Source organism: Carettochelys insculpta, chromosome 12 (genome assembly GCF_033958435.1).
Source record: "Carettochelys insculpta isolate YL-2023 chromosome 12, ASM3395843v1, whole genome shotgun sequence".
Lineage (NCBI taxonomy): Eukaryota > Metazoa > Chordata > Testudines > Carettochelyidae > Carettochelys > Carettochelys insculpta.
The window spans coordinates 22062323-22077025 of record NC_134148.1 but is presented as its reverse complement, the minus strand read 5'-3'; the positions used below and the strand labels follow the sequence as shown (position 1 = coordinate 22077025).

Genomic DNA, 14703 nt, shown 5'->3' with positions numbered 1-14703 from the left:
CATGAGGCCCCCGCCCCCCTCAAAGGACACTGACCCCCAGGGAGCATTGACCCGCCCCCCCACAGGCTGGGCCTCCCAGCTTGGGGGTGCATCCAGGGGTCTCTCCTGCAGGTGGCCCTTCCTGGCCTGGAGCGTGCAGGCCCCGGGTGCCATCTGGTACCGACCAGCCACCACCCCGTGTGGCTTGCGGCGCTGTCCACTGAGGTGGGTGCCGGGCACCACTGGTTCACCACCGCGGGGTGCCCCGTCCCATGTGGGGGCTGGCGTGTGTGCGGCTCACGACCACCGGTCCCGTGTGCAGGTGACTAGCCATTGCGTCACCCTCACCCTGTGGGGTGGGTGTGCGCCCCTCGCTGTACCTACTGGAGGGTCCCTCTGCGATGTCTGGGGATGTCCGGCCCTCAATCGCCCGGCTGGAGGAGCGTGAGGGGATGACGATGGTCAGCTCCCCCTCCTCACTCAACCAGTTTGTAGTCCCCTCGCCCTCCTGGGTCCCCAGTCCAGGCTGCTCCTCCTCCTCCTCTGGCTGCAGCTCCTTGCCGGAGGTTTCCAGGAATGCCAGGGGTAGGGAGCTCTCCTGGGGACCCAGGATGTCCCGGAGCTCCCTGTAGAAGGGGCATGTGGCTGGAGCTGCCCCGGAGCGTCCAGCCTGGTCCCTGGCCCAGGCATAGCCCTGGTGCAGCTCCTTAACCTTGGAGCATAGGTGCTCCATGGTACGCTCTGGGTGGCCCCTGGCGTGGAGGCCCATTGCGCCGCTTGACCCCCATGTGGTGCAGGACCTCCTCGTCCTTCCACAGGCCGAGGAGGTCCCACAGCTCCCGCTCCATCCAGGAGGAGGCCCCTTTTTTTTTCTCCCCCTGGGAACCCTGTGGGGGCTGGGGGGAGGCATGGGGCTCGCGGGGGGACTGGCTGCTGGCCATGCTGGTGCTGGAGCGCGGGGCTGGAGCGTGGGGCTGGAGCGCGTGTGCAGGCTGCTCCTACCACGGTCTCAGCTTCCTGCCACAGGTTTCCTGCGTGCGTGCGGCTTTAAGACATCCGAACACAGGGACCATAGAGCCCCGCTGCTGCTGGCTGGAGTGGCCCCGTGCTCCAGCTGACCGGCACCTTCGCTGACCCATATTTCAAAAGAGCGGACTGTGGCGCGTCTACACACGTACTCTTCAATTTACTACTTCGAAAGGGAGTGATCTTCCTGGTACGGGATTGGGGTTTGGATTTTGAAGTCTGTGCCCCGTTCTTTCAATTTGCTTTCAAAGGACGGGTTTACATGTGTGGACGCTCCTCCCACTCTTTTGAAAAAGGGCCACTTATTTCGAATTTTTGTGCATGTGTAGACACGGCTTTAGGGATTAACTACAGCTAAACAACAGCACAGAACACAGAGCCAGGACTGGTGGCTGGAAACAAACTTTATGGGACAATGGGAAACTTGGCCCCGCCCTGGATAAGTGGTCATACGACTAACATCATGCCAGATCACGGACGTTGCTGGATGAGAGAGTGCTGGATTAGAGAGGTTCAACCTGTAGCTGGATTGCCCCTATCCACTGCTATCCCATTAGTTGGAATGGCCTGTTAGGACTAAAGACAGCCAGTCTTCAGTTAGCTCCTAATGACAGTTCAAATTGACCACAAATCTTTGACTAGCCAGGCAACACATAAATGAGATAAAGTCACTTTCTCCCCTGCCCCCTCAGGTCTAGAAACCCAGGTCCTTACCTTCAAAACCCTCTATGGATTGAGCCACATAGCTCAAGGAAGCCCCACATTCTATATTACCATGTCCTTGCATGACCCCTTCATGGCCACAGTCAAAAACAGCATATTGGACTACACAGAGCAGTGAGCTGATACAGTGACTCATTAATATTGAAATAACTGGGTTGATTTTTTTCCTTACAGTTCCGTCTTCTAAGAGTAAGTGAAGCACGCGGTCTCCTGTTGTGTAGTTCTTTGTGATTTCAGCAGACTGCCAAACTTCTTCGCTGTCAGGGATCCAAACTCTGTTGTACTACAGCAGTAGAACAAGATAAACATTAACTCTAAGACTATTTAAGGAACCAACTACCTTAACAACACATTTTCCAGACGTTTTTTAAATATGATCAGAGGGGTAAAATACAGGTCTGGGAGGCAGAACTCTGAGGTTTTAGTCCTGGCTCCACTATGGACTGTGTTATCATGGAAAATTCCTTATGTTTTACGTGTATTTGTAAAAAAGGCAAGCAGTGCACCCACAATTACCCAGAGGTCTCAGAGCTGCTGGTTCACCAGTGTTTCAAGTTAAGCAGGAACAGATAACAGGAAGCAGAGCTGGCACCAGGCTGCTTTCCAGGTAATACAGGCACTCTCACTTGAGAGAAGAAAGTAAAATCATGCTTATGGCAGAAGCTCTGATTCTAAGGAGCACGCACTACAAGTATTGATGTTCAGGAATCTTATTCGGTAGGATTTAAATGATCACTTCCTTAAATACACATAAGGGTTTTAACTAAGGAAATACTTTGCGAAAGAAAATACCCATCTAATTACTTTCATTGTAATTTTGCAAAAGAAAATGCTTATATAATTACTTTTCTTTTTACATGATTATAGAACAAGCTCTGCAAAATAATCTCTCTGATCCCAGATGACAGACTTCAAAGCCTGTGGCTGTTTTCCCTATTTCCAGGCAGCCAGCTCCCAAAAGGCCAGCTGGCGCAGCAGGAACCTTTCACGCTTCAAGTGTTTTAACTCAGTCCCAGAGATAGAGCATTCTACCCTAAAAGCAGTGTAGGTTTGATGTGGGCTGCGGAGCTGGAAGTTTTTGTATATTTAAAGAAATGAACAAAATTCTTTGGAGAGGAGTTCGGCAACAATGTCTATAGAAGTGTTCTGAGCTCCTCAAAAGTAACACTGCTACTTAGGTGCAAAGTATTAGCAATGTATACACGTGCTGTGATGCCTGTATATCTTAAATACGCTTTCATCATGGATCTAAGGGCTAAGCAGTGCTGGTGTTCCTCTATAAACCAAAAGTAGTCCAGTTGCCATCGGTACACGTATATACCAACAACGGGCAACCTTGGCTAGCAAGTGGGCTGCATAAGTGGCCCTCCTTCTTCTCAGTGGGCTGCAAGATTGTTGGAATCAAGACGGTCTCCTGGGATAGGGTGATTTTGTGTATTGTGCTTACGTACCTAGAATTTACGGGATGTGCCAATTAAACCGCAGGAGCACATGGCTCTCCCACTCAGCGTTGTGTGCAATCAGCACACACACCTTGCTTTATAGGCCCCGGCTTTATGTGCATGTTAGTTTTTTCCTACTGGCATTAATAAAGTACGTGGATGAAAACCAGCAGAATCTGGCAACCCTGCTCCTGGGCAACGGTAAACAAAATGTGCCATGGGCCACACATAGATCCCTGATGGCCACAAGTTGCCCACCACGGGCATGTGCTCTCCCTCTCCTCTAAACTACTCTGCATTTATTAGAGAACTTCATTTAGAACCAAACGCATTCTACGCTTCTAACGATTTCCACTGCCTCTTTAAATAATTATCAAAGGTATGATTATCTCTGTTGTTTGTACTAGAGTTTGCTCTGGCACAAACCATCTGTTCTTCCTACTGTGAAGTCATAATGCTTTGTTTATGACATCATACTCATCTCCATAGCAACAGACTGATGTTAGCCACAACAGGATGATGATTTCACTGGAAGAACAAGAAAACTAGAAACCGGCGAAGGTGGCAAAAAGCTTATCTAAAGTACACCCCCCCTCTGAGAGCAGTCAGGGAACAGAAGTTTTGGAGGAAAAGTCCTTTTGTATAAATGATCTCTCTCTACAAATTTGCCCGTGTGTGACTTCCTCTTTATAGCTCTACTGCCTTCTTCTATTGATTCATTTAAACTAAGAGGTCGGGTTACCAGCCACCACCTAAATAGTAAAGCTCTACATTTTAATTTATTAATGAAGCTGTTGTAATTAGAGCTATTAGTGACTTTAAAAAGTATCGTTGGCACTGGGACTGTACATAGAGGTCAAAAGGTCAAACTTCAGCACTCTGCCTTGGAAAGGTTGCTGACCCCTGCTCTAAGTGCTAAGGCTGTGGCCACACTTGGCCAAAACTTTGAAATGGCCAAATCAGAGAATACCTATGAGGTGCTGAAATGAATATTCAGCAGCTCATTAGCATGCTGTCAGCCACGACACTTTGAAAGTGCCACATTTTGCTCATGCACGGCTCCTCTACACGGGGTTCCTTTTCGAAAGGACCCCACAGACCTCGATAGGAATAGCTAATAGGAATAAGAGGATTTTGAAGTCTGCGGGGTCCCCCATGTAGAAGAGCTGTGCATGGGTGAAATGCGGCACTTTTGAAGTGCTGTGGCAGGCAGCATGCTAATGAAGTGCTGAATATTCATTTCAGTGCCTCATTAGTATTCTCCAATTTGGCCATGGGCATAGCCATTTCGAAGTTTTGGCCAAGTATAGCCACAGCCTAAAAGAATGGAGCTTCAAAATATGCCTCTCAGGTAGGGATCATCATGCCCATTGTATAGATGGGATAACTGAGGCACAGAAAGGTTATGTAACTAACCTAAGATAGCTATGTGGCAGTGACAAAAATAGGATCTTGGGACCGGATTTTCCTGCCCCAGAAAACTTCAACTGAGGTCAATGGGAGTGCTTATGATTATATACGGCAGCAGATTGGTCTCCCATTTCCTACAGCTGCTCTTTTTGCCTTTAAAGCTCACCCTCTCCCTCCCAAACTCAAGAAAGAGAAATAATATAAGGATTGCCCTGTATTTTAATAGGCCACCATAGCTGACCATCAGCCTTCACTAGAGGAAACCAACGCAAATGCTGAAAATCAGTGCTGTTCCTTAATCAATACCACTGCGTGCATTGAAATAACAACTTTGATATTCTGAATGTAGACTGGCTGTCCTAGTGCAGGGGCAAATGCTGTTTGCTGAGAGCAATTATATTATAAACATGAACTCCTGAACAATTACCAATTATAAAACACAGGATTCTTGCTATTGTTCTCTGAACAAAACAAATAACTCTTCGGTGAAGCATAGCAAAATAACACACCATATAAAGTTTGAAATTATTGTTACATTTTAAATTATTCATTCCTAATTCCTGAACTTTCCTTGTCAAGCTTTTGGAGCCAGTAATTGAGCACCGACTTCCCCGTCCCCCTATTATGGAAAAAATTATATAGCTAAGAGAACTGTGAAAATTAGATTTACACTGTCATCACCCAGGACGCAGATCTCACACTTTAATGGAGTCCTCATGCAATGAACTTTTTTTTTCAAAAAACACTCTCGAATTTTTTTCTGGTTGTAAAATCAAGAACACTGTACAAGTTTGAAGGTGTAAAACTTCATACAAGCACTACTGTGCTTACCAAGTTGTCAGATGTCCAATGTGTGCATCCTAACAGTCGAGACGCTATTTATACGGATTCATAGATTTCAAAGCCAGAACGGACTACTGTGATGATGGTCACAGGTCATTTAGGGGTCTGGAGCATATTTGCAGTCTGGCCTGGAAGACCTGCCAGGGGGTGTGCCCCGCCCATTCCCACCACCAGCATGCTGTCCACATGGCACCCCATCCCTCAAGGATGCAACTTTGGGGATTGCTGGGAGGGCCTGGCATGGGGCAGCAGATACGGTCAGCCTCCCCACCCCTGCACTCCTGGCTGGTGGGCTAGGAGACAGTTTGTTTAATCTGAGTGCCCATAAGCATGGTCCCCCTGCAGCTCCCAATGGCTGGCCAGGAACAGTGAACTGCAATGGGAGCTGTGCCAGGTCACAAGGCTATCGCCTTCCGCAGCTCCCATTGGCTAGGAATGGTGAGCAGGCCACTGGGAGCTGCCGGGAAGCTGTGCCTGTGGGCACTCCGCATTAACTGTCACGCAGTCCACCATGGGTCTAGATAATACCTAGTCCTGCCACGAGCCCAGGGACAAGATTAGGTGACCTCTCAAGATCCCTTCCAGTTCCAGGGGTCTGTGATGTTATTGATCGGGATTTTAATCTATTTGCCTATTAGAAATGTTATCAAGTCAACACTACCATTAATTTTTAGTTCTGTGATCAGTACCTCTATTTGTCAGCATAACGGGGAGACTGAAAGAGAAGCAATGACTTGGAAATTCTCAGCTCTACAAATTATATAGCAATAACACAGAAGGAGAAAAAAATATTTTTCTTAGCCTCTGAAAACAGGACAAGGAGCAATGGGCTGAAATTGCAGCAAGGTAGGTATAGGGTGGAAATTAGGAAAAAAATTCCTAACTGTCAAGGTGGTTAATTAGTGGGATAAGTTTGCATAGGGAGGTTGTAGAATCTCCATCATTGGACGTACTGAAGAACAGGTCAGATAACTATCTAACAGGGATGATCTAGATGGTGCTTGGCACTGCCATGAGCACAGGGGACTGGACTTGATGACCTCTTGAGGTTCTTGCCAGTTCTAGTGTTCTATTAATCTATAAAAGACACTCTTCAAAATGAAATAATGCCACCGCTTCCAGAAAGTTTCATCCACCAGCATCACGTCTGAAAGACCAGACCCGTCTCTGCCACAATGTTTCAGCATAACATCAAAATCATAATAGAGAATGGGCATCCTGTTAAAAATATTTTGTTGGGCAGATTAGGAGCATTTGTTGGTTTGCCCTTACCTTTCTTTCTTAGAATCTTGGGGCAGGGTTTCTAAATCTTGGTCCACATTCTGTAATGCAACCTTAACAGAGAGTGTTTCATGGCTGACTTCTCTTTCATTTTGTTATGACATAACATCCCTGAGCCTGTGACAAGCTTCTGTGACTATTTCAGTGGAAAAGCAACATTAATAAAGTATTTAGGCTGTTATTTGCAAACATGGCTAAAGGAATTACGACGCTAATTCCTATTAAATTTCTGTGGGATCTGGAGCCTCCTTTAGGCTCATTCACAAAGTCCAGACACAATGCACGCCTGGGTCTTTAATGCAATAAGGAATTTTTCTTTTGAGAAAAGAAAAAAAAAAACACTGTCAATCTTTGCTCTTCACTTCACTTTTCCTTGGACCTGCTCTCCTTCATCCCCAGCCACTCTTAGGATAGCATATCCAGAAGAGAAACATGCACAGAAACAATCATATTATTATTGTTTTGTTCTTGTTTTCAAAGTTATTCACAGAAGCCTGGAAGTGAAAACCTGGCCCCACCGAAGTCACTATTGACTTCAGTAGGATCAAAACGTCACCTAGATACTTGTTTCCTCCTGCTACTCTGGGTAAAATGGTTGGGTACCTTGCTCCTAACATTTGCTCATGCCCTTTGTCTCCCGCTGTTTGTGGGTTCCAGACCCTGTTGTCTCTCCTCTTTTGTAACAGTGACCCCCTTGGATAGCCAGGAGGGCTGAATACTTATTCCCAGGCTGTTTTAGAGGTGTCCAAGCTTTCAAAGGACCCCAATGGGAATACTCTCTAAAAACGGGGCCAGAAAGGATTTTAAAACAATGGCCTTATGTGACAAAGCAGCAAAAATGGTGTATTAAAAATAAAAAAAAAGAGGCTGAATTCTCCCTTTTTTCAAGTCACCTTTCTAGGTCTCAGGAATAGCTGGTATAAGACTATATGCAGTACAGGGATTTCTTTGAAGCCACTTTCTTGCTCTCCAGAACCACAATTTCAATTAAAAAGAAAATGGTAAGTCTCTAGCTTTTATGCTGCTAAAATAAACCTCAATAATGTGAATAGTGACAGAGAAGTAGCCATATTAGTCTGTATTCCATCAAAACAAAAAAGCAGTCATGGAGCACTTTAAAGATTAACAAAATAATTCATTAGGTGATGAGCTTTTGTGGGACAGACCCATTTCTTCAGATCATAGCCTTACAAGAAGAGACTCAATATATAAAGCACAGAGGTCCAAAAATTGTTATCAAGGTTGAAAAATCAGAAAAATTATAATTAACATGGTTAGGTCCAGTGATGGCATCTCCAGAATAGATATGTGAACAAAGTTGGCAATGGGGTTTGTTGCAAGGAAAAGTTCCAGGATCAGTCTTATTGTAGAACAACCAGTGGTTGCAAGTGAGAATCCTCATCAGGTTGGGAGGTTGTCCATAGGAAAGAACAGACCCGTCACGGAGGGCTTCCTGGAATGTGGCATCATGATTAAGGATAGGTTGTAGGTCTTTAATGATGCGTTGCAGTGGTATGAGTTGGAGGCTGTAGGTAATGACCAGTGGTGTTCTGTTATTGGCGTTTTTGGGTTTATCTTGGAGTTATTGGTTTCTGGGTATTTGTCTGGCCCTGTCGATTTGTTTTTTTTTTTACTTCTCCGGGTGGGCCAATAACAGAACATCACTTGTCATTACCTACAGCCCCCAACTCAAACTACTGCGACTCACCATAAAAGACCAACTACCTATTCTAAACCACATTACTGACAGAATCATGGGCACATTCTCCTATTCCTCAACTAATATCACATATGCCATCATGTACCAATAATGCCCACACACGATGTATACAGGACAAACTGCAAACACCCTTTGACAAGGAATGAATGGACATAGAACAGAAATCAAAAAACTCCAAATACACAAACCTGTCAGCCAGCACTTTAATGGAGTGGGCCATTCTGTTAAAGACCTGAAAGTTTGCGTTCTATTGAAAAAGGACTTTAACAACCATCGACAGAGGGAATGTTCAGAACTAACATTGATATTCAAATTCGACGCATTAACATGTGGTTTGAACAGGGACAGCAATCTCCTGACCCATTATAAGGACTCTTTTACATACTTTGATGTTTTATCTAACTCTTAACTCCCCTACCCTACACCCCCCTGCCATCCCTCTGCTCTTCTGACGTGCCAACCTCAGTAACAGTTTTTCTGATTTGTCAACCTTGATAACAATTTTTGGACCTCTGTGCTTTATATATTGAGTCTGTTCTGGTAAGGCAACGATCTGAAGAAGAGGGTCTGTCCCATGAAAGCTCATTACCTAATGAATTGTTTTGTTAGTCTTTAAAGTGCCACAGGACTGCTTTTTTATTTCAATAATGTGAACTGAGAGGAAATGAAGCAGAGGTAAGTCTGCGGAGAACCTGGAAAAATACATCTGTGAGGTGCCCCATTCATCTAAGTGAAGTGTTAACTCAGATACCCAGTCATTATCATTTACAGACTGAGGGAGGGTTGCTGACCCGCATCTTTAGCTACCACAAAGAGATGGTGCCTGAGACATATCATCACTTACTTCTTTTCCCCTAACCTGGTGGTATCCAAGAGCCAATCAGAACCTCTGGACATACAGAATCCCCATCAAAGGAGAGCAAACTCGTGACAACTACTGTATTTTGCATATCTGCATAATCTCATGAGTAGCATCTTATTTTGGTGATTTGTTTTGAAAGTGGAGCGTGGAAGACTACTACCACCTTTCCCCCATCCCAATCTGACCCCTCACAGCCATTATCAAGAAACTTGATGGTATCACACACATCAGTTGGTTAACACCACTCACACTTCTTATATCCTTCATCAGAATCCATTTGGTGATGCCCACAAAATAAGGAAAAGATTATTAAAAAGATATGAAAATTCACGAAGGCCTTTCCTGAGCAATTACAAACGACAGTAGTGAAAATATTTTGCTTAAGTAATCAAAGATATACCTCCAAATCAAATTACCAATACACTTTATACCCAAATAAAATGAGTTGTTTGATAAGATATATTAAGGAGACATTCTAACTATTTCCTTGTCTTGAAATACTAGACTGACCCCTTTCATCATTGCTACATATGCTCATTTCACCGGTATTTATGATATTTGTATACATATTCATATATCCTAAAATGAACATTTTAATAAATATTATTCCAACCAGACCAACTCTACTAGAATTAAACAGCCTAGCCTTAGCACGATCATATGTGAGAAACAAAGCCATGCTTACTCATATAAAGAAAACAATAAAATGACAGAAGTAACTATGCTTCAGAAAATGATCCTGTAATTCCAGGTGCCTCCATTGGTAAATGTAAACTAGTCAGCTTAAGGTCAGTTTAATTGAACCCCACCTTACAAGTCAACACACAGAGTTTACTTATTCTCCTTTAAAGTTACACCCAGTCTTTCCTTGCCTGCATGACACTGTGGAGGAGCCTAGGATAGGTTTTGTTCTTTTGGCTTCACAAAAAGAATTTCAGCCATTCAGAAAGAATTACTTATGTGCAAGTAATAAGATGAATGAATACAGTCAGTCCAAAGATCTAAATTTGCAATGACATTATGTACTACGGTAGAACAGAGATACTTGCTTAGAAATGAATAATAGGCAGGCATAATGTTTACTTTGGTTATTTAAACAAAAAAGTTAAATAAATTATTTACCATGACCTTATAGAGACTTGGCAAAAACAGAAAGTAAATTATATTAAAAATTCAGTTTACATTTAAAAGAATAAAATGTCCTCTTTACCTTCATGAATGACCAAGTTATTTAAAATTTACCTCAAAGACAAAAGCTGATATTCTGTATTCCAAGGTGCTTATGCTCAAATTGTCTGAATGCCTACTTTAGCTTGTTGGCATCTCTGCATAAATAATGCCTTATATGCCCCTCCAACTTAGCAATATTACAAACTTCCATAACACCGATTCAGGAATTTTAAAGCCTACTTAGGTTACTTCAATTCATGTATTTGATAGCCAATAAATGACAGAACTTTTAAAATAACCTGAGGAACAAACTTCATATTCTTGGAATGTGTAAACTTGAACAAATTAAAACATACATAACTGCATAAATCAATATCTCCCCACAGTAAGTAATAAATCTTTCTTTTTCTATTCCATATTGAAGCAGAAAGAGATGAACTGTTCAGAAACAGCTTATGAATTTTTTTTTCAAATTATAAAAAAAAATGTTAATTGCATTCCGATGTGTCCTGTCACCCTCTATTCTCTCTCTACATATAGTCTCTAAATAAGGAGTTTTAGACGATGATAGTCTCATTAGCTATGCTGTTAAAATTTTCCATACATGGCTGGATACCACACTTTTTGGTGTGTATGTTCGTAGTCTAATACTCAATTAATATACGTGACTAAAATAGCAAATACTAATATGATCCTTTTGTACAAATTGTGACAGCGTATGCCTGGCCTACAGCTACAGACAAACACAACGTGTTTTAGAGATGTATAAAGATGCACTTCTACCAGGCCCCAAAGTAGTGAATCTCAGTGGCTGAAGAGAGTGAGGGTTCATCGGTACTTATGGGGGGTGGGTTGGCATGCTGCGATCCATCTTCCTGGGGTTGATTTTGCCATGTGTGTGAAGACACAGCAAAATCGATCTCTCTGTGCTCAGCCATCGACCCTGGTACTGAAGGCTGCATGCATAGAGTAAGGGACATCAGCGTGAACCAGAAGATCCGCGGTCTATACTACAGAAGAAAGTTGATCCTGATATGTTGATTCTAGCTTTGCAAACGGTGTGGCTAGAATTGCAGATCTGGGATTGATTTTTATCCCTTGTGTAGACCAGGCCTGAAAGATTGAATGACTATTCTAAGCTAAAACCTCCAGGGGCTGCCTCTTGCATCGTCTTATTGATGGCCGTTAGCCTTTATTTTGCAAACGCTTAAGCACATGCATTACTAAATTTACTACTCACATGCTTAAAATTAAGCTTGTACCTAAGCATTTGTAGGAGTTGGCCTTATCTTTGTGGTTTACATTAAGACTCTTGAGACAAAGATTTCTTTTTTTAGGTTGTTCAAAATACTGAGTATATACAGAACTGAATATTTTAAAAAGTGTCGACAATTATTAAGTAATGTTTATTTTTTTAACCTTAACAACATAACAAGTAAATCAACATTGTTAAGTAAAAATATCCAGAGCTCTGGATATAGTCAGGGTAAAAATCTATAAGGACTAAATGGAAAATAACTAAACATTCAAAAATAATACACATTATATTCATTTCGCTCACTCTTTAAGCCTCCCCATTAGCTCACTGAAAATAATTACATTTAGCTATGGAATAGCTGTTCACTATAATGACACTTGGGAGGAAAGAATCATCAATATTTAAATGAGCTAGGGAGGTCAAATCCTGCTTATTTTTAAAATTATGTGAATTTAGCATAATTCTGTTGACTGGAGTGGAGTTACTTGGGATTTACCACACTAGCTTAAGCAGGAGCACAACTGTGTGTTAGGTATACATTTTCCATACACGATATCAGACAAATTGGTACCTTTAAACCCAGTCTCCTGGCTCGCTACCACCATAACACGCTTGGTCAGTTCTGATGGACTGTTTGAGTGAAACTTCTTGGCTCATAAATGGGTAGCCAGGAAGTTTCACCCAAGGATACCCTCGTACAGCGGTAATCCTCAGTAAACTGGATCTCCTGGATTTCTGTTCTACTTGCTGTCTCCAGAGCAAAGCAAACTCACTGGAACTGAGCACTGACTCCACAGTAATATGTTCATAGTGGCAACAAACACTCAGCAGCTACAGAGTACTTTTTTCTGGATCTAGGACACATTATAAAGGTGGGTAATGCTGACAGCGGGGGAAAGGAAGGCACAGGGAAGTGGCATGACTTGCCAAATCTCACTTCAGTGTCAGGGGCTGGGTGCAGAGGCCAGGTCTCATGACTCCTAACAGTATTTCACCTCTCCTACATTATTATTGCCGCACTGAATCGCTGGACAAGCGTGTAAATGTTTGGGTTTATTTATGACAGCAATTCTGCAGACAGTCAGTCAAGCTGGAAAAATCACCCAGGCAGGTTAATCAGTACCTGTTGGGGAGCCCTTATTTTAGCTGTCTAATGGTTAGCTATTTGAAATCAATTACACAAATACCACCTTACTGGCCCTGCTGAGTCCCAGGTTTGAAGCAGAACCAGGGCTGGTATTAAAATCAGTCTTTTAGGTGAAAACGATTGGAAAAAAATCAACTTTTTCTATACAGGTTTTTTGGCATCTCAACAGCCTCTGGTACAGTCAGTGCTGCAGGGAAGACAGGGAAATCCTGGACAAATCTTGCCCCATTTGCTGCCTTTCTCAATACTCTGGTCCCCGCAGCCCTGTGAGTGTGGGAGCATCTTCGCGTCCACGGGGAAAAAACATAACGGGGGGAGAGGAAAGAATCGGACTCCCCTGAAGTCAACAGCAAACCTCCCCGCACTGCCAGAGGCCCAGGATTTCCTGCCACCGTGGGCAGCCCGGGGGCGCAGAGCCAGCTCCCCAGCAGGGCTGTCTGACTCGCGTGGGAGCTGCCGGTGACTGGGGTGGGGGTGGCAAGGGGGGCAGCTCCCCTGCAGCCCATACTCGGGGTTGGGGGGGCGCCGCTGAAGCAAACCGGGGACCCCGAGCGGTGCCTGGCCCTGCTCCAAGCCAGGGCAGCTGCGCCCCTCGCCCCTGGCTCCAGCCCCACTGACCGAGCTGGGAAGCTCCGCGGCTGCCCTGCGCCCGGTGGGGGGAGGGACCGCGCCGAAGTTCCCCCACCGTCGCCCGCCCCTCACCTGCGTGTAGAGCTCGGCCAGCGCCATGGGGCCGCGGGGACGGAGCGGGGCTCGCTCCGCAGCTGGCAGCTCCCGGCTGGGGCGGCGCGCAGCTCCGGGCGTGTCCCACCCGCGGGGCGGAGCCGAGCCGGCCCTGCCGCTGGGCCCCGTGGCCGGCCCGCTCCGGCCCGAAGGGAAGCGAGGGGGCTGCTGCCCCCGCTTGGAGGGGACCCATTGCACACAGGGGTCCCCGGCCGGCTCCCCGGTTCCACACCCGGGCCAGCGCCAGGGCTCGCGCGAACGTTTTCCATCCATGCGCGGGTTAAATTTTACGCGCACCCAGGCGTGTGCGGATGGGCACCACCCAGCAGCCCTGACCGGGGCGCCCTCCTGCTCAGCCCGGCGGCCGGCCCCGCGCTCCGCTCACAGGGAACCCTGGTGCCGCCCGACTCCTCTCACACAGCCTAGGTGGCGCTTCCCTGCCTTTACCCGTGGCCCGAGCTGTGTCGGCCTCTGAGCAGAGCTGGTGTTTCCGGGAAGGGCAGGTGAACGTGGCGGGCCTTGGGCGGAAAAGCAGCGGAGAGGTGGGTGCACAGTTGCACCCACACGATTTTGACCAAGTCGGTCTGATCAAGCAAGGTGGTAGCCAAGGGGTCCTCTTCTCCGCCTTGCTAGCTCTGAAGCAAACAGTCAGTGGCCAGCCACCAACCTGTCTGCAGTGGTGTGTGCCCCAAGGAGGGCCAAGGAAAGGAGCAATTTGCACCCAGAGCTGATCTCACTTGGCAGGAATGGGCAGCTTTCTCTATCAGCACTAAGGGCTGCACAGGTGCAGCTACATCAGTGGCTGTAAATGGGGCAAACCCCTAGTCGGGTCATGGCGTGGCCACCCCCCAGTCTCTGTTTAATCCCTGGTTGATGGAGTCAAAGTTACAGATGAATTGCAGCTCAGAGATTTTGCTCTCCATTTTATTTTTTAAATTGTTTTGTTGTCGGACTGCTACTTTTAAATCTGTTACTGAGTGTCCAGGGAGACTGAAATGTTCTCCTACAGGTTTGTGTATGTTGCCCTTCCTGATGTCTGATTTATGCCCATTTATTCTTTTACATAGAGAGTGTCCAGTTTGGCCAATGTAAATTGCAGTGGGGTGTTGCTGGCACACT

At 45.4% G+C, this 14703-nt stretch overlaps 1 protein-coding gene across 3 annotated transcripts in view; it reads right to left on the bottom strand.

The window, feature by feature from the left end:
* The window catches only part of MYO5C (myosin VC), a 68796-nt gene extending 55176 nt beyond the window's left edge, over positions 1–13620 (bottom strand). For all 3 annotated transcript variants that reach the window (XM_075006465.1, XM_075006466.1, XM_075006467.1), the window contains exons 1-2: positions 13564–13620; positions 1901–2011 (exon numbers count right to left, since the gene is read on the bottom strand). In XM_075006465.1, the coding sequence (XP_074862566.1) occupies positions 1901–2011; positions 13564–13590 (138 nt within the window). In that variant the 5' untranslated portion in view covers positions 13591–13620. The remainder of the gene's footprint in view (positions 1–1900; positions 2012–13563) is intronic.
* Positions 13621–14703: the final 1083 nt, after the last annotated feature.